Source organism: Perognathus longimembris, chromosome 20, assembly GCF_023159225.1.
Source record: "Perognathus longimembris pacificus isolate PPM17 chromosome 20, ASM2315922v1, whole genome shotgun sequence".
NCBI lineage: Eukaryota > Metazoa > Chordata > Mammalia > Rodentia > Heteromyidae > Perognathus > Perognathus longimembris.
Genome location: NC_063180.1, coordinates 20530966 through 20551085, shown reverse-complemented (window position 1 = coordinate 20551085; position 20120 = coordinate 20530966). Strand labels below are relative to the sequence as shown.

The window sequence follows — 20120 nt, the reverse complement described above, 5'->3', positions numbered from 1 at the left end:
TGGCCTAAAGGACAGCGGTGACGTCGCCGGGGCCTGCTGGGTGAGCGGGCGTGGTCCCCGCCGGAAGGGGCGGGGGCGGAGACGTCCTGCTGAGCCCAGGCCTTGTTTTTCCCCCTTGCAAGCAAAGGAGACCCCCCCGGGTTCAAAAACTCCTCTTTATTGAGAAGGCTCTGCACAAACAACCTCCTCTCACCTGCAGGGGTGTCAAGGATTTTCCCTCTCCTCCCTTAAGAACAGCCTCTCACATTCCGGCCCCCCCCAAAGGTGGCCACGTGTGTGGAGTTCGGGCGGCGGGGGCGGGGAGGGAGGGGATCCATGACCCCCCATCGCCCACTCCCTCCCAACTCGATGTCTCTTCTACAAATTGGGGGCCCGAGGAGAGCTCCCGAGGCTGTCGCCAGCGCTGCAGATGTCTATCCGACTGACCGGAGGGGGGCCCAGGTCCGACCCCCTCAACCCTCCCGGCGCCTCCAGGGCTACGTGGCCTCGGGCCCCGGGGACAGGAGGCCACCCCCGAAGGCAGCCTCACGGTACTGGTTGGGAAACATGTTGCTGCCCACAAGGCTAGCGGTGCCTCCGTCCCCGAGGCCCGGGGCCGGGTAGGAGTCCAGGGTCAGTGGCTCGGGATCCGGGGACTCGGCCACCGTGGGCCCGGCACCCGCGCTGCTCGACACGGCGTTGACCAGGGGCGGCGCCGGGGGCAGCAGGTCCAGCATGGTGAAGAGCGTGGGGGCTGTGGCGTCATAGGTGAAGTCGTCCTGGAGGTCGGGACCCGCGGAGGGCTCCAGGCCTGGCAAGGACACCGCGCTGGGGAAGAAGTCACCGTCCAGCTGCAGGGCAGACGGAGGGAGGAACAGACCTGCGGGGAGGAGGGCGGGGAGAAAAAGGTAGCTCTAGTTTTCGGAGCCACTTCCTGCCCGCCTCTAACTGGATGGTCACCTCACTCCGCAGGCTAAAAGTTCCAGCCCAGGAGAAGCACTCTCGTGTCACCATTCCTAGTCGGTAAGTGGGAGGAACCAGGATGGAAACGTGTGTGGGCCTTGAATTCAAAAGACTTTCTGCCCTAGCTGTTTGTGAACTTCTTTCATTCCAGATCTCAGACTCCTAAGTAGCTAGGATGATTACAGGCATGAGCCACCAGAACCAGACAAGAAAGACATTTTTTGATGGCTTACAGTAGTTATATAGAAGGGAGGATTTCATTTATTAAAAAATGTTTTTGGAAGGCTGGGAATATGGCCTAGTGGTAGAGTGCTTGCCTTCTTACATGAAGCCCTGGGTTCGATTCCCCAGCACCACATATACAGAAAATGGCCAGAAGTGGCACTGTGGCTCAAGAGGTACTAGCCTTGAGCCAAAAAAAAAAAAAAAAAAAAAAACACGCCAGGAACAGTGCTCAGGCCGAGGTCAAGCCCCGGGACTAGCAAAAAAAAAAAAAAATGGTTTTGGAGGTTGGCGCTGGTAGCTCGAGCCTGTGATCCTAGCTGCTCAGGAGGATGAGATCTGAGGACCACAGTTCTAAAGTCTACGAGACGTATATCTCCAATTAAATACAGAAAAAGCCAGAAGTGGTGCTGTGGCTCAAGTGGTAGAGGGCTATCTTTGAGCAAAAAAAGGAGCTCAGGGACAGCTCCCAAGCCCAGAGTTCAAGCCCCACAACAAGCAAAAAATAAATAAAATTTTCTGAGCGGAGTGCTCACACCTATAATTCTAACTACACAGGACACTGAGGTCTGAAAATCACTGTTGAGAGCCAATCTGGGCAGGAAAGTCCATAAAACTCTTACATAAGGCCCAGAGTTCAAACCCTAGGATTAGGAAAAAAAAAAAAAAAGTTTGGAACCAGGTATCAGTAACTCATGCCTGTGATCCCAGATTCTCAGGAGACTGAGATCTGAGGATTGCAGTTTGGACTCAGCCTGGGCAGGAAAGTCCATCAGACTCATCTCCAGTTAACCATACACACACATCTACACACACACACACACACACACACCCTGAAAGTAGAGCTGTGGCTCAAGTGGTAGAGCACTAGCCTTGAGCAAAAAAGCTCAGGGACAGTGCCCAGGCCCTGTGTTCAATCCCCTAGACCAGTAACAGAAAAGAATTTAAGCCTAGTGCAGCGATACACTCAGTAAAGTAGAGGCAGGAGATTCATGAGTTCTAGGCCAGCTCAAGCAAAGGTAGTGCAATCCTGACAAACACAAAAAAATCCATGCCTGCCTACCGAGCCTAAGGACCTGAGTTCAATGCCCCAGTACTTGAGAGAAAGAGGGAGAGAGAAAGAAAGAAAAGAAAAGGCTGGAAGTATGACTCAAGTTGTAGAGCAGAAAAAAAAAAAAAAACCCTAAGCATAGAGCACCCAGCATTCCTGAGCAGTCAGTCCTCCATTCATGTACTAGCCAGGTGTGACCCTGCTTAGTTCCTGAAATCAGGTAAGGTGAGGAACGTCGGATGGCATTGGCATGGGCATTGACTAGATTCAACTGTAAAAAGCCCAGGACACGGGCTGGGAGTATGGCCTAGTGGTAAAGTGCTCGCCTTGTATACATGAAGCCCTGGGTTCGATTCCTTAGCATATATATATAAAAAAAAAGCCGGAAGTGGCGCTGTGGCTCAAGTGGCAGAGTGCTAGCCTTGTGCAAAAAGAAGCCAGGGGGCTGGGGATATGGCTTAGTGGCAAGAGAGCTTGCCTCGTATACATGAGGCCCTGGGTTCGATTCCCCAGCACCACATATACAGAAAACGGCCAGAAGTGGCGCTGTGGCTCAAGTGGCAGAGTGCTAGCCTTGAGCAAAAGGAAGCCAGGGACAGTGCTCAGACCCTGAGTCCAAGGCCCAGGACTGGCCAAAAAAAAAATAAAAAAAAGCCAGGGACAGTGTTCAGGCCCTGAGTTCAAGCCCCAGGACTGGCAACAAAAAACAAAACCATACAAAAAAGCCCAGGACACATGTATACACTGGGATTTCCCTGAGGTGTCCCTGACGCTCAGAGGTGGACCAAGTTAAAGGTCACACCGCAGGTGGGCATCCCAGCAGAGATCACAAAGACATCCTCCTACTCCTTGGGGCTGGCTCTTCAGTACATGGCTCATCTTTGGGTCACTCTTAGACATTGTAAAGAGGCCAGCAGAGCAGAGCTGCCACTTAGTCTCAGCCCACAGCAGAGGACTGAGACTTCCAGGAACTGAGATCTACCTGAGCTATGGCCAGGCAGGAAGTGGTCCAGGAAGGCTGGTTTCTTCTTCCTCCGTTTGCTCTCAATGCCATGGGGATCTGAGGGCGGCAAAGAAGATGGTCCCTTCACTCCCAGAGCTCCCCATCCCCAAACTGGGATTAAGGGCGGGGGGGGGGGGTCCCCCACGCACACTCCCAGGGACTTGAGTCTGGAAAGGAGTTGAGGGGACAGACCAGAACTACTCAGCTCCCCAAGAACGTCGGGCATCCCTCGTTTCCGCTTCTTGTCTACACCGTAGCTGTCTGTTGGGAAGATATCAGAAGCATATAAAAAAGTAATTCATCATCCAGGGACCTGTGGCTCATGACTATAATCTTAGCTACTCAGGGGGCTGAGATCTGAGGACCGTGGTTCAAAGACAGCCTGGGCAGGAAAGTCTGGGAGATTCTTATCTCCAATGAGCCCCCAGAAAAGTGGTCCTGTGGGGGCTGGGAATATAGCCTAGTGGCAAGAGTGCTTGCCTCGATACATGAGGTCCTGAGTTTGATTCCTCAGCACCATATATATAGAAAGCGGCCAGAAGTGGCGCTGTGGTTCAAATGGCAGAGTGCTAGCCTTGAGCAAAAAGAAGCCAGGGACAGTGCTCAGGCCTGACTTCAAGCCACAAGACTGACTTGCAAAAAAAAGAAAAGAAAAGTAGTCTTGTGGCTCAAAGTGGTAGAGTGCTAGCCTTGAACTAAATTGCTCAGGGACAGCACCCAGGCCCTAAATTCAAGCCCCAAACAAAATAATAATAATTCACTAATTACCATTTATCATAGTCCATAATTGGTGGTTAAACATAGAGGCCATCTAGAAAGTGGTTGAGCTGCTTTTTGTTTTGCCAGTTCTGGGGCTTGAACTCAGGGCCTGGGCACTGCCCCTGAGTATCTTTTGCTCAAGGCTAGCATGCTACCACTTGAGCCACAGCGCCACTTCCAGTTTTTTCTGTTTATGTGGTGCTGAGGAATCGAACCCAGGCCTTCATGCATGCTAGGCAAGTGCTCTACTGCTAAGCCACATTCCCAGCCCAGCTGCTTTTTTTTTTTTTTTTCCAGTTCCTGGGGCTTGAACTCAGGGCCTGAGCACTGTCCCGGGCTTTTTTTTTTTCCTCAAGGCTGGCATTCTACCACTTGAGCCACAGTGACACCTCTGGCTTTTTCTGTACATGTGGTGCTGAGGAATCGAACCCAGGGCTTCATGTATACGAGGCAAGCACTCTTGCCACTAGGCCATATTCCCAGCCCTTGCTTCTTTCTTTCCTTTTTTTTTTTTTTTTTAGGCAAAATTTTGCTATGTAGCCAAGCTGGCCTTGGAACCAAAGACTTTCCCTCCTTCCACAACTTCCTAAGTGCTGGAATTACATACAGGTGGGTTCCACTATACCCCAACTGAGCAGGTACCTAACCAACCAATGCAAATAAACAGATGCTGATATTCCAAATCAGATAAAACCCCAATTCACGTCCAGACGTACCTGAGCACAGTGCTACCTCAGGACATTTGTGCTTGCTTTTCAAGCTACTTAAAACACTCTCCTTCAACTCTCACGACCTCTCTGACTTTCTCCTGTCTTGAGCCCAGCTGTCCCTTCTACCCGTGGCCTCCCTGATTTGACACCAGGACCAGATAACTCAAGTTGAATTTCTTCAATGAGCCTGAAGACCTGGTCCTGGGCTGGTGGGCCGCCCTGGTTGTCATGGTTACCGTGGTCCCGGGGCAGGTAGGTGAAGGGCAGTGGCTCACTGCAGACGCCGTCTGTCAGCCGCTGTAGGAAGACGTTGACTGTGACAGGCTCTGAGATCTCCAGGTCCTCATATGGTGGGGTCTTGAACACAATGGCGATCTGCCGGTGCACATCAGCCTGCGAGAAGTCGGCCCGGCCCTCCCAGGACACTGTGCTGAACACCACAGAGATGTCCTCTGTGGGAGGACAGGGGAAGCAGCTGAGGGGGGACTGCAGCTAGCGGAACCCCATGCAGCTTCCTCCAAGTGGACCCCACTGTTCCTGAGAAGAAAACTACACTCTTGCCAGGTGCTGGCGGCTCATACCTGTTGTCCTAGTTACTTGGGAGGCTGAGATCTGAGGATCACGGTTCAGAGCCGGCCCAGGCAGGAAAGTCCATGAGACTCTTATCTCCAATGAACCACCAGAAAACCGGAAGTGGTGCTGTGGCTCAAAGTGGTAGAGTGCTAGCCTTGAGCAAAAAGAGCTCAGGGACAGCGCCCAGGCCCTGAGTTCAAGCCCCATGACCAGAAAACACACACACAATAAACCTACCCTCTTCATACCTTATCATACACTGATCACTCAATGTCATGTATATTTGTCTTTTTCTTTTTTTGTCTTTGTACCAGGACTTGAACTGAGATCTTCATACTAGCTCAATCACAGCTGCTGCTCTACAACTTGAACCACACCTCCAGCACAGCTTTTTGCTGTTTAATGGGACACAATAGTCTCATGGACTTTTCTGCTGAGGCTTGGCTTCGAACCACGTTCCCCCAGATCTCAGCCTCCTGAGTAGTTAGAGCTTACTGGCATAAACTACTGGCACCTGGCTGGAGGTTTTTCTGTTTAGAGGGGAGTTGTTTCTGTTTCAGTTTTGAAACCTATGTGAGGACATGTAGACAGATAGATGCAAAGCAGCTGAAGGCATTTGTCCTGTGCCCTTTGCATCCTCTCTACCTCTCTCATCACCAGTCAGAATCTTTGCGTGTGTGTGTGTGTGTGTGTGTGTGTGTGTGTGTGTGTGTGTGTGTGTGTTTGCCAGTCCTGGGGCTTGAACTCAGGGCCTGGGCACTGAGCTTTTTTCACTCAAGGCAAGCACTGTACCACTAAGCCACATTCTCAGCCTCCTGTCCAAATCGTTCTTATTTTTGTTTGTGTGTATGCCAGTCCTGGGGCTTAAATTCAGGGCCCGGGCACTGTCCCTGAGCTTTTTTACTCAAAGCTGATGCTCTATCACTTGAGCCAAAGCTCTACTTGTGACTTTTTGGAGGATAACTAGAGATAAGCGTCTCACAGACTGCCCAGGCTGGCTTCAAACTGTGATCCAGTGCCCCTCCCCCCTTTTAAAATATTTTCCTCATAATGAGGACAGAACACAGGGCCCCAGCTGCACACCAGCCCCTCATAAAGCATCTATGTACTTGTGCCTGGCATGGAAGTGTGTAAAAAGGAGGATATACAGCCCTATCTTCACCTTTATGCAGGTACAGGCAGGTGTGTGAACCAATTGTTTGTGTCTGTCTGACCAAAGTCAGGGTTCTCGGTTCTCCTGCACCCCACCCAGCCTGTGGCACCCCTCACCTTTCTGCACCTTGTCACACAGCAGGTAGAGCTCCTCCCCACCCGTGCACGGCCCGCTCTCCTTGTTAATCCTACAAATCCGTAGCTCTGACGTGTTTGTGGACTCTGGGAAGGAAAACGAGAATTCAGTCATCAAACCTTGGGGGGGGGGGGATGTCTATGGACACGTGGAAGATGGAGAAAGACCCAGCCTGACCTCACAGTCCTGGTGGAGCCGAGAAGACAATCAAGTCTTCCATGCCTAGGTCTGCAGAGTGTGTGTCCAAAAGATGTGTGTCAGACTCAGGAAGAGTGGTGGGACCAGGGGTCAGAGGAGGCCCAGAGTCAGGGCGGCAGGGATGGGGGTGGGGGCGGTAATGGCTAAACTCTAATGCACACTTCTTTTTTGTTTGCCAGTCTTGGGGCTTGAACTCAGGGCCTGAGCACTGTCGCTGGCTTCTTTTTGCTCAAGGTTAGCACTCTACCAATTGAGCCACAGTGACACTTATGGCTTTTTCTACATATGTGTTGCTGAGGAATCGAACCCAGGGCTTCATGTATGCTAGGCAAGCACTTTACCACTAGGCCATATTCCCAGCCCCTGGACACTTCTTTCACCAGCCCTAACCAATTTCTTTTAAATTTTGCCACTCCTGTGCTTGAACTCAGGGCCTGGGAACTGTTCCTGAGTTTATTTTGCTGGAGGCTAGCACTGTACTACTTGAGTCACAGCACCACTTCTGGTCTTTTCTGTTTATGAAGTAGTGAGGAATTGAACCCAGGGTTTCATGCATGCTAGACGAGCACTCTACCACTAAGCCACATTCCCAGCCCTATCCATTCTTCTGTGAACAGCCCCCAGTTTTCTTTTAAGAGACCTACACTTACATCAATCATGGGGATTGGGCAGCTGAAACCATTCTCTAACTCAGGGGTGACCCCCATTTGGCCAATCAGAGCATCACCTCCCTCTAGTCAAAGCTGATTGGTCAGAGACCAAAGCAAATGACTGAAGTTGGGCCAATGAGAGAGACCTTTCAGACTTAGGGCAAAAAGAGTGGGTGACTGCTTGGAGCTGTACCTCAGAGGTAAGAGCAGATGCCTGCAAACAGCCACTAACAGGAGGCACCAGTATCACGGTTCAAAGCCAGCTCAGGCAGGGAAAAAAAAATCTGTGAGACTCATCTCCAATTAACTACCAAAAAGCCAAAAGTGGAGCTGTGCCTTTAGTGGTCAGAGCCTTGAGTGGAAAAAGCTCAGGGACAGGGCCCAGGCCACAAGTTCCAGCCCCAGTAGTAGCATAAAAAATAAAAATAAATGACTTCCTGTTTGTAAGTGGGAGGCCCAGGAGGGTCCTAGTAAACCCTGCCCCCCAACACACACACATACTCACTCTTGTCATAGACAGGCTCAGAGAGCACAGGGTCCAGGCAATGCATCTGTCCTTGCTGGTCCCGGTAGGACGCCTGAAAACAGATCCTCACCACGTTCATGTCCACTTCCTGATGGTTTTTCAAGGAGCCAGCTGTTTGGAGACATGACTGTTGAGGGAGAGGGCAGGAAGGGAAGGGAACAGTGGGCCAACAGGAGATGCGTTGGATGGATGCATCGGACAGGGCAAAGTACTCACCATTGTAGGGGTCAATGCCCAGCTGAATCTTGCGCTCAATGGCGGCTTCAATCTCCTTCTTCCTGACGCACTGGATGCCCAAGTTGTTAAAGCTGAGTGAGGACAGAGAGAGTGGCTTCTGAGGGCAGCAGGATGGCTCAGACATCCCCCCCCCCCACCCAGGCGGATAGCTCAGACCCCCCCCCCCCAGGATCCCCGCTTCCAGAAAGGGCCAGGGGCTTAAACAACTCTGAGTGTGATCATCAGGAATCTTTCCCTCCCCCCCTTTTTGGTTGGTGCGGGGCTTGAACTCAGAGCCTGGGTGCTGTCCCTGAACTTTGTTGCTCAAAGCTAGTGCTCTACCATTTTGAGACACATAGAACCACTTCCAGTTTTCTGGTGGTTATTTGAAAATTGACATCTCAAGGACTTTCCTTCCCAGGCTGGCTTTGAACTGTGATCCTCCAATGTCAGCCTCCTGAATAGCTAGGTTATAGCCATGAGCCACCAGCACCTGGTATCGAATCTGAAGGAGACTTAGCAAAACTACTTCAGGTTTTTTTTGGTGTTGGTTTTTGTTTTTGTTTTTTTTGGGGGGGGGCAGTCCTGGGCCGTGAACTCAGGGCCTGAGCACTGTCCCTGGCTTCTTTTTTTGCTCAAGGCTAGCACTCTGCCACTTGAGCCTCAGCACCACTTCTGGCCATTTTCTGTATATGTGGTGTTGAGGAATCGAACCCAGGGCCTCATGTATACAAGGCAAGCACTCTTGCCACTAGGCCATATTCCCAGCCCCCTGTTTTTGTTTTTTTGCCTGTCCTGGGCCTTGGACTCAGGGCCTGAGCACTGTCCCTGGCTTCTTTTTGCTCAAGGCTAGCACTCTACCACTTGAGCCACAGCGCCACTTTTGGCTGTTTTCTATATATGTGGTGCTGGGGAATTGAACCCAGGGCTTCATGTATACGAGGCAAGCACTCTTGCCACTAGGCCATATTCCCAGGCCCCACTTCAGGTTTGCCATGTGAAAAGACTAAGCAGTGTTGCTAATAATCAGAAAACTGCACATGAGCCCTGAAATCCCAGCACTTTGAAGGCTGAGGCAGGAGGATGGAGAGTTCAAGCCAGACTAAGTGAGCTGTGTGGGGGGATACTGTTTCAGGCCCAGAGTTTAAGCCCCAGGGGGAAAAAAAGACCAGTTCTTGCAGTAAAGTCTGGTCTAGAACCCAGGCACCAGTGGCTCACACCTGTCATCCTAGTTACTCAAGAGAATGAGATCTGAGAATCCTGGTTCAAAGCTAGCCTAGGCAGGAGTCCATGAGACTCTTATCTCTAATAAACTAACAAGCCTGAAGAGGAGCTGTGGCTCAAGTGATAGAATGCTAGCTTTAAGCACAAGAAGCTCAGTGACCACCACCTTGGGTTCAAGCTCTAGGACCGGCACCAAAAACAACAACAAAACAAAGGTCTGGTCTGGAGTCAAAGCCCAGCGCCAATGTGACCCTTCTGTATCTCCCCTCCCTCTGTGCCTCAGTCTTCCCACAGAAACACGATGGGTATAAATATGATGCAAGAGAATGTGGGACACGGGGCCCTCTGCCACCTGGACCTCAGTTTCCCCACCCAAAAGATGCTGTATGGAGGGTTTGGCCAAGTTGCCCCTTCCCTGGGTGGCCCTGGGTCAATCTTCACCTTCACAGTCTCCATGACAAAAAGTGAGGGGTTGGGGTCACGGGTAAGAGGTTGGGGTCAAATACCTGTGTCGGGGACTGACTTGAGGCCGTAGCCGCACCCTGCACACGCCGTCAGTGCAGTCTTTCCCCACAAGGCTATGTGGGTGAACTCGGTGCGGCCAGTCTTTCCACACCAGGCATGCAGTCACCTCCACCTCCCGCAGCCCGCCACAGTCCCTGAGCTGCAGAAAGAGAAACGTGCTCTTTTAGGGGGCTGTCCTGTCACAGACTGCATCAAACTCCCAGGGACTCCCTGATAGCACCCCCGGGCTTCTCCATCAAGATGATGGAAAGAGCCAGGTGCCAGTGATTCACGCCTGTCATCCTAGCTACTCAGGAGGCTGAAATCTGAGGATCACAGTTCAAAGCCAATCCTGGCAGGAAAATCCATGATACTCTCATCTCCAATGAACCACCAGAAAACCGAAAGTGGTGCTGTGGCTCAAGTGGTAGAGTGCTAGCCTAGAGCTGGAGAGCTGAGGGACAGCACTCAGGCCCAGAGTTCAAGCCCCATGAACAGCAACAACAACAACAACAACAAAAAATAGATGATGGTAAGGTATCTGGTTGAGGCCCCTCTCCTGGCCAGGTATGGTAGCATATGCCTAGAATCCCAGCACTCAGGCGGCTAAGGCAGGAGAATGGAGAGCTCAAGGCCAGCCTGTGCTACACAGTGAGATCCTGTCTCAAAAGGCAAATGTAAGACTGAAGAGATATAACCAAATAAAACAAATGACCCTGGAAGTAGAGAGATGTGTGGCTCACAGGATAGTGCTAGCCTTGAGTAGAAACAAAGTCAAGTGACAGTACAAAGCTCTGAGTTCAAGCACTAGTACTGACACAAACCTTATGATCTTTATCAGCTGTTGACTTAAAGGAGAAGGGGGAAAAAAGTGAGGGCTTGTGAACACAGTACTGCTCAAAATACATACATACATATGTAAATAAATATTTTTCTAAAGAAGCTGGGAAAATTTAGAGCCCGCAAATTAAAATTATTTGACAATATATTATTCCAGATTTCCAGATGGGCAGCTCAAGGGTTCAAGGCCAGCTTGGGCAGTGCTGAACTAGAGCAGGGTTTATGAGGCAATTCACCGAGTCTTGGTGATACAGTGCTGCCCTCTAGGGCCTGGAGAGGGTACCGTGGGTGGTGTTGGGTCATAAGGGTCTTGGGGACAGGTTGTAGCCAGGACCACAGCTACCATTTCCTAATATTAGGGGCAGTCCCAGACAACCAGCCGGTGTCGCCCAAAACTTCTAAATGTGCTGTAAAGGGTTCAATTCCTCAGTACCACATCAACAGAAAGGGCCAGAAGTGCTGTGGCCCAAGTGGTAGAGTGCCATCCTTGAGCAAAAGGAAGCCAGAGACAATGCTCAGGTCCTGAGTTCAAGCCCCAGGACTGGGGAAAAAAAAAGAGATCAGCATCAGCTGGGTGCCTGTAAGACTAGTTACTCAGGAGACTGAGATGTGAGGATCGTGGTTTGAAGCCAGCCTGGGAAGGAAAGTCCCTGAGACTCTTATCTCCAATGAACCACTAGAGAACTGGAAGTGGTGCTGTGGCTCAAAGCACTCAAGCACTAGCCTTGAGAAGAAAATCTCAGGTATAGCACCCAGGCCCTGAATTCAAGCCCCACATCAACTAAAAAACAAAAACAAAGATCAGGGAAGCTGGGTGCTCAGGAATCTCACAATCATGGTTCAAAACACACACATGCACACATGCATGCATGCAAAACAAAGAACCTTTAACATAGGAGCTGGGAGTATAGCTCAGTGCTAGACCACTTTGCCTAGCATATGCTAGGCCTTTTCCAGCTGCAAAAGAACAATATAATATTTGTGCAGGGATCTGAAGTTCAATAGGGGAAATTTTATTCTGACATTCTGGGATTTGAACTCAGGAACTCATGTTTGCTAAGCTGAAGATCTTACCACTTAAGCTACACCTCCAGCTCTGGAGGTACTTATTAGCAAAGTAATTATTTTTCTTCTTTCTCAGACAGGGTCTTACTATGTAGTCCAGGTTGGCTTAAAACTCTAGCTTCTTCTGTCTCTGTTTCCTGGAAGCAGGGATGACAGGCATGTACACATCTTCCCATCAATACCTAGGGCACATCTCCATTTCTGAACATTGGGTCTGAACATTTCTGCATATGTTTGGTTCTATGCGCACACACTCTTGGATCTGCTCTTTCTGGGCAGTGCTGTGCCATGCAGATGTAGTATACTTCACTAGCTTTCCAGTGTTTAACCAGGGAGCACCTCTCTCTCTCTGCTGCCCTGGTTAACAGGGATGCAGTGGACAGCCCCAGCCCTCCACCTTCACCCAGCCCTAGGCACAACTCTACATCTTATCAACATGAAGTTAAGAATGTCAGCACTCATCTCCACTGAGCTAGTAACTAACCAACCATTCAATCCATCTGACCACTCGGCATAGTTGTTAAATAACAGAAGTTGGATCCCAATCTAGACTCTGTGATCCTTAGGTCGGGTCTATGGACCAGGAGGAGTTGACATGGCCTTTACTGGCAGGTATGACTTCACTAAGGCCAGGGAGGAGGCCCATTCCTGGGAATGAGCTTTTGTGCCATTTGTTTGTGGTTTTTGTTGTTGTTATTGTTGGTCGTGGGGCTTGAACTCTGGGCCTGGGTACTGTCCCTGAGCTCTTCAGATCAAGGCTAGCGTTGCTCTACCACTTGAGCCACAAAGCCACTTCTGGTTTTCTGGTGGCTAATTGGAGATAAGAGTCTCACAGCTGGGCGCCAGTGGCTCAGGCCTGTAATCCTAGCTACTGAGGAAGCTGAGATCAGAGGATCTCAGGCTGGTTCAAAGCCAGCACAGGGAGAAAAGTTAATGAGACTCTTTATCTCCAATAAACCTCTCCAAAACCGGAAGTGGTGCTGTGGCTGAAGTGGTAGAGTGCTAGCCTTGAGCTGAAGAGCTCAGGGGCAGCACCCAGGCCCGGAGTTCAAGCCCCACAACCACCACCACTACCAACAAAAACGTTTCACAGACTTTCCTGAACTTTCTTTGTATCTCGGGCTAGCCTTGAACTTGCTAAGTAGCCCAGGCTGGCCTTGAAATCTATTCCTCCAGCCTCCTCCTCCTCTTATACTCTAAGATTACACAAGTGCACTACCTTGCCGATCCCTTTACTTTTTGGGTTTGGCTATAGGCTGTACTGTGTTCTGACTCCTGGACAGCAAGGAGAAAGCTCCAGCCCGAAAAGTCCTGGCTCGAAACCCCGCCCACAGCAAGCAACGCCCACCTCTCTGAGGCTGTCCACTCCCAAGCCCACATCCCCGCCCATCACCCGTAGTCCCGCCTCCGCTACGCCCACTGCATCGATGGCCCCTCCCCACAGTCCACTGCCCCATCAACTACGCCCCCCTCCCCTATAGTCCCGCCCCCTCCCCGCCCACCACACCTAAGGTTTCCCCGCCCATCGCCCGCCCATCATTAGCACCACGCCCCCATCTCCCACGCCACCGCCCTCCCATAATGTTCCACGGGGCGCCTACAGCCCCGCCCCGCTTCCCACGCCCCGCCCACCTCGATGGCCGGCAGCGTCTTGCTGGCCTCCGTGCTGCTCTCGCCCAGGATGCTGCCGGCCGAGCGGCCCTCGCACTCGTAGCGGAAGCGCATCCCGCGCTGCTTCGGCTGCTCGGTGATGACCAGGTGCGGCCGCGGGCCGGGCCCGGGCGCGGGCGGGACCAGGCGGCTGAGGGCGCAGCCCCAGGGCGGTGGCGTGGCCGGGTTGGGCGGCGGGGCGGGGCCCAGGGTCACGGTGCTCAGCGCCGCAGCCCCGCGGGGCACCAGCTGCGCCTCGTCCAGGCCGAAGCCGTTCTCCTTGATGTACTCGTCGATGATCGCTGCGGGAGAAGCCGACGCGGGCGGCGGGGACGCGGGCTGAAACCCCAGGCTGGGTTACCGGCTCCCGGCCTCGCCGGCCTGCCGTGCTTCCTGTGTGCGGGGCCGCAGTTCCCCACCCCCTGACCACAGCCTGAAACCCGGGGTCGCCAATTCCTTTCCTCCACCACCCCTCTCATCGCTGCCCTCCGCTCCCTAGCGCTCCTGAACTCGCCAGGGCCCGCCACACCTGGACGCAGGAAGGGCCCAGACCCCAAGGCTGCTCTACAGGGTGGCCGGCAGCTCAGCTCAGCCCAGCGTCCCAACTGGAAGGCTCTGCTTGGTCTGGACCCCTATAAATAGGGTACCTGCGGGTCCCTGTGTCCACCTGGAAAGGCTGGCTCCATTGATTCATGACCCTATCGTTGCCCGATTCAGTCTACGAAGTCATTTCTGGTTTTTTTTTGTGTGTGTGTGGGGGGGTGGTTGTTGTTTGCTTGTTTTTGGTTGTTGCTTTTGCAGTACTGAGATTTGAACTCAGAGCCTCTTGCTGGCTAGGCAAATGCATATTAACCTGAGACACAACCCCTCCCCCAAAGCTCTTTTGCTTTTAGTTGTTTTTTTCCGATAGAGTGTGGTATTTGGTTTTTTATTTTCTCTTTTTCTTCTTTCAACTGCTTACCTCTGTCTCCCTCTTAGCTGGGATTCTAGGACAGGAAACATATTTGGCTTGTTTTTGTGAGGTCTTGCTAACTGTGGCCTGGGCTGGCCTTGAACTTTGATTCTCCTACCTCTGCCTCCCCAGTCCCCAGTAGCTGCAATCAGATCACAGGCATGTACCACCCTACCATGCTCAGCCTACTTTTTTTGAGGCAATTCTTTTGCCCAAGTAGTCTTGAACCCAAGGTCCTCCTGTGTCAGCCCCACAAGTGCTGAGATTATAGGCTTGCACCACCACACCGGGCCTCTTAGTTGTTTTTGTTTTCTTTTCCTTCTCAAGCCTTTGCATAACTTTACCCTGCTCATTCATTCCTTGGCCTTTCAGTGTTTGCAGTCCCAGGGCTTCTACTCAAGAGCCCCCTGCTCCAGGAGGGCTGGATCCCTAGTACTCCAAAAATAGTGCCTGGGGCTCAACGATGTCAACCAAGTGGCTGAATCGCCCATCACAGTGACCCTGTCTCTGACAGCCTGGCAGCCACTGAATGGACAAGTCCTGAACAAGTACTGTGATCCTACCCTCACCAGACCAAGAAACTCTGGACTCCCCTCTGTCAGTACCCCCTCAGCTTCCCATCCACCTGCCTCTAGATACTCACCCAATTCATCTGTGGAAAGAATAGAGAGAGGGAGAGACAGACAGGGGGAGAGAGAGAGAGGTGAGTTCGGAGTGGCCATCACCAGTCATCTTCCAAGGAAGTTCCCCACTCTATCTCGGTCCCATAACCCCTCCTGCTTCCTCCATCCCGGGAAACCTAAGGGCCACTCACTGGGTGCCGTCCACTCCCCATTTCCTCTTCTGGGCCAACCTCCCTTACATCCAGAAGGCTGCCTGCACTGCACCCCAGTCTATTTTCACATCCTGGATTCACCCTTGTTTCCAGCAAGGCAGAGAGTCACCGCAATGTCGGAGGGGGGTCAGGAAGCCCTAACCCTGAAAGGGGCTGTGAGAAATCAAAACCAACCTCCCATCATTCCACAGTCACGACCACGAGCCCAGAGGGAACCAGCAGGTATTAGAGTCACAGCACAGCAGGCCGCTTGGGCCTGGGCCCCACCTAGGCTGGCTTTGAAGGCCACGGGCTGGGGACTGATCTGGAAGGACCTGTTGGCTGAACTTGGCTGGATCTGTCCTCCTCCTGCCTCGGGGAGTGGCTTCAAGCAGCCTGAACTTTGCCCCCTGGAAGGCAGCTTTCCTTACACCCCTTATCTCATGGATCTGGGAAGTGAGAGGGTGCCAAGGTTCCCACCTGGCAGAGGAGATACTGAGGCTGGGAGAGAATGCCTGGAGGGTGTTGGCAGGGACATCAAGTGACTTCAGCTTGGAAACCCCTTTTCTCTTTTTCCTCAATTGCCAGTTGTGGAGCTTGAACTCTGGGCCTGGGCCCTGTCCTGGGCTTCTTTTGCTTAAGGCTATCACTTGAGCCACAGGGCCACTAGGAGCATTTCCTGTTTATGTGGTACTAAGCACTCTACCACTAAGCCACATTCCCACCCCACCCCACCCCCTTTAAAGACAGGAACTATTGGTCAGGGCTGTGTTGTCCAGGCTGGCCTGGATCTTTTTACCTCAGACTCCTGAGTGAAGGGACTACATACAGGTGTGTGCACCACCACACCTGGCCTGAATACTGTCCTTGAACATCTGTACTAGACAAACCAAGGGACTCAAGGGCATAGCTTTTTTTTGGGGGGGGGGGTACTCAAGAGGCTCCCAGACCATAGAGGAAGCTAAGTCATGGGCAGCAGTGGCTACCGCTCAGAATGTACACCTCAGTTCCAATCTTGTCTGTGCTTACTTGTGTGGCTTACTTGTATGGTTTCAGCCATTACCTATATTTTTTAAATTTTTTTTTGTGGTTCTAAGGCTTGAGCTCTGGGCCTGGGGGCTGTGCCTGATCTCTCCAGGATAGTATTCTACCACTTTGATGATTTTTTTTTTTGGGGGGGGGCTGGTCCTTGGGCTTGAACTCAGGGCTTGAGCACTGTCCCTGAGCCTCTTTGTGCTCAAGGCTAGCACTCTGCCACTTGAGCCACAGCACCACTTCCGGCTTTTAAAAAGCACTTTATTAAAAAAAAAAGTACTTTATTGAAGATAAGAGTCTCTCAGACTTTCCTGCCTAGGCTGGCTTTGAACTGGGATCCTCAGATCTCAGCCTCTGGAGTAGCTAGGATTAAAGTCGTGAGCCACCAGCGTCCACCTGTTTTTCCACTTTGAACCACAGTACCATTTCCAGTTTTCCGGAGGTTAATTGGAGATAAGAGTCTCATGGACTTTCCTGCTCGGGCTGGCCCTGAATCTCAATCCCCAGATCTTTTTTTTTTTTTTGCCAGTCCTGGGCCTTGAATTCAGGGCCTGAGCACTGTCCCTGGCTTCTTTTTGCTCAAGGCTAGCACTCTGCCACTTGAGCCACAGCACCACTTCTGGCCGTTTTCTATATATGTGGTGCTGAGGAATGGAACCCAGGGCTTCATGTATATAAGGCAAGCATTCTTGCCTGTAGGCCATATTCCCAGCCCCTCGATCCTCAGATCTCAATCTCCTGAGTAGCTAGGATTACAGACAGGAGCCACTGACACCTGTCTTTTAATTTTTGGAGGTGGGATGGCAGACAGTTCTGGAGGCTGAACTCAGGGTCTTGTACTTGCTAGGCAAGTGACCTACCACTTGAGGCACACCACATTCTGTTAACTTTTAGCTTCAGATAGGATCCCAGCTGGCCTGAGACAGTAATTCTTACATGTCTTCCTGTGTAGCTGCAATTACAGGTATGGACTAGCATGCATGACTCACATTATTTTTTTTTCTTCTTTTTCTTTTTTGGTACCAGTACTAGGACTTGACCTCAAGCCCTCCAAATCCTGCTGGGCTTTGAGCCACATCTCCAGTCCAGCATTTTGCTGGCTAATTGGAGATAACAGTCCTGTGGATTGGCCTGCCTGGACTGGTTTTGAATCTCAATTCTCAGATCCAGCCTCCAGAGTAGCTAAGAGTATATGCATGTAGTTCTTGAGAACTTCCTCAAAATGCAAACTCTCAGGGTCCATGGCAAACCTACAGAACCAGAAACTCTAGATATAGTGCCTACTTATCTGTCTGAGCCCTCTGAGTGATTCCAATGCATATAGCTTAATTAATGAAGCTGATGCATATGTTATATTCGCTGTAATAATTATTATCATTACCATTTTTTCTGGTAGTACTTGGGTTTGAAAGACCCTTTATGCTTACTAGACAAGTGTTTTTACTAGTTGAGCCACACCCCCCGTCAGTCCTTTTGCATTTAGTTTTTCAGGTAGGGCTCCTAAAGCTTTGGGCAGTGATCTTCCTATTTCTGCCTCCTCTGTTTGCTTATATTAGCTTACTGAAAATCTACACACACACACCCCAGCAAAAGGAAGGAACTGATATCATGGCAATAATAAAGACAAGACAACTGAGGGATGGGAAAGCAACTTGCAGACATTGTTGGATGAGGCATTGTAGCACTGGCATATAAACTTCTGCTCCAACACCCAAGGTGGCGGTTGTCTGCTATATACTGAGGTGAATTTCTAAATAAATTTTCCTCTTAGAGTATAAATAGTTAAAGCTCCTAACTTCCAGAAAGTAGGGTAACGAGGCCAGCTCAACAGGGCATATTGGGTCACAGCCCATGGAGGGAAAGCTGAACTTGGGCGAATTCCCCAGAGGTGTGCCCAACCCATCTCCACAAGGTGATTCCCCCCCCAGCTCCATCTCCCACAAACACGTGGGCAGGGACTGCTCACCTGTGGTCCTAGAAATGCCCAGGGAGAGCGAGGAAAGGTCACTACTGGGCCCTGCAAGAAGGAGGCAGGTATCAGGGAAGGAAAGGGGGTCGGAAGTCCCGAGAATCTCCAAAGGCCGACTTCCTTCTTCCATTGGCCCCGTCCCCTTGGGTCAGGTTCCTCCCCTGCCCGTGAATTTCAGAATTCAATTTTTTCGGCCATAGGTCTCATCCTTCTGGCCAGATCTGCTCTGTCTCCCTTTAAGGCTTGGGCCTGAGGGACTCCCTAACAAACTTTGTCCCTGGCAGACCGGCTTCTTCTCAGCATCAGGCCCCACCCTCCGTCTTTTCAGAACGCTCCAGCCATCGTCTCCAAGCCCGCTGGCCACGCCCCTCGTCCCTCAGGGCCAGGCCCCGCCCCTCGGCCCTAGGACAGTCCCGCTATCTACTTTGCGCTAGGCCCGCCCCTTCTCAGGCAGGCCCCGCCCCCACTCACTCGCCCAGTCTGGCCCCTCCCCATTCGCCTTGGGAACAACGCATGCTCCTCCCCCCCGAGCAACAGGCCCCGCCCCCTCCGCGGCCTCTGGGGCAGGCCCCGCCCCCTCCCCACTTCCCCGCGGGACGTCTCGGCGGTCCCTGGGCCGGACGCTTCGCCCGTACCGGTTCCCTTCCAGCATGGTGTTCCCGTAACCCTCACACTCCCCGCGCCAAGCCCCTTGGGGCACCTCTATAACCCCTCGCCTTGCTTCTGGACCCCTCCGGAACTCCCACATCTCCGGCCCCGCCCCAGGCTTCTCCGGGGAGCCTCAGCTCGGCTTACCCAAGGCCCCCATCTCGGGCGCAGCGGGCGGTCTGACGACGCGGCGGCTCGGCATGGCTCGCCCGGTGGGGACCGACTGCTCGGAGAGGAGCCCAAAGCAAAGCTCGCACGCGGGAGAGCCGGACGGCACAGCCCGCGGGGGAACGACGGGTCACGCGAGCCGTGCAGGGACTGGGAACCGCGGGCCGGGCTGGACGCACGGCGCCCCGGGCTGCGGGGGGCGCCGGGCCGGGCCGGGCGGGCGGCGGGCGGGGGCGGGGCGGCGGAATTCCCCGGCGCCGCCAGCCTGCGTGATCATTGGCTCACACCCCTCCGTGACATCACGGCAGGGAAACGGGAAAACCCCCGCGCGTCACGTGATCGAGGGGCGGGGCCGGCCGGGAAGGGAAGGCTGGGCCCTGTTGGAGGGGCTGGGCGCCTGCTGCCCATCGCGCTGGCCGAGACCACTGAAGCCTAGGGCCACTGACGCCCTGTCCACTGGCAGAGTCGCAGGCCACGCCTGTGCCACTGAGCTGCACTCCTTGGGTCTTTTTTTTTTTTTTAATTCATGTCTAAAGAGGTTAGCAGAAGTCACTCATCTTACACAGTGTAGAGGCTGGGGACCTACTAAGGATCTCAGGGACAAAAGCTTTTGCCATTAAGTAGAAATCCAAGTGAAAACCAGGAAAAATATGTACAGTGTACCCTGAGTTGGCAGTGCAGGTTGTGTGAGGAAGGCTGGGGAAGAGGGGCCATTTGGGGAGGGGGCCACACTCAGGCACAGGGAATGCAAAGGCCTCGAGGAAGAAACCAGAAGTGTGTATCATATGCAACTTGATTGCTTGTTTCCGGAGTTTCCATCTATGTAGCCCAGGCTAGCCTGGGTTATAGGCATACAGTGCCATCCCCACATCAAGCATCACATGTCAGAGGAACAGAGAATGAGCTGGGGCAGACTGACAGGGAAGAGGTAAAGATAAAGCCAGAGATTCGGGCCTTTAAGGTGATAGGGACATTGAGTCACATGAAGTTTAAAGGTCTGAACAAACCACATGTAGTGCTTTCCCCTGCCTAGGGGACATTTGTTGACTGGATGTCAGTCTGTCTGCAAGTGGACCTCAGATGGGAGGAACAGAGGAGCTGAGCATCTGCGTG

The 20120-nt window shown here is 52.3% G+C and overlaps 1 protein-coding gene across 1 annotated transcript; it reads right to left on the bottom strand.

Annotated features, from left to right (window-relative positions):
• Window positions 1-139: 139 nt before the first annotated feature.
• Relb (RELB proto-oncogene, NF-kB subunit) lies at window positions 140-19210 on the bottom strand. Its single transcript, XM_048369121.1, has 12 exons — window positions 18987-19210; window positions 18189-18239; window positions 15017-15025; window positions 13404-13723; window positions 9869-10026; window positions 8139-8230; window positions 7902-8033; window positions 6530-6634; window positions 4924-5139; window positions 3411-3479; window positions 3198-3275; window positions 140-859 (listed from the first exon to the last, which is right to left on the bottom strand). The coding sequence occupies exons 1-12, from the start codon at window positions 19039-19041 to the stop codon at window positions 477-479; spliced, it is 1668 nt and encodes a 555-aa protein (XP_048225078.1). The 5' UTR covers window positions 19042-19210; the 3' UTR covers window positions 140-476.
• Window positions 19211-20120: the final 910 nt, after the last annotated feature.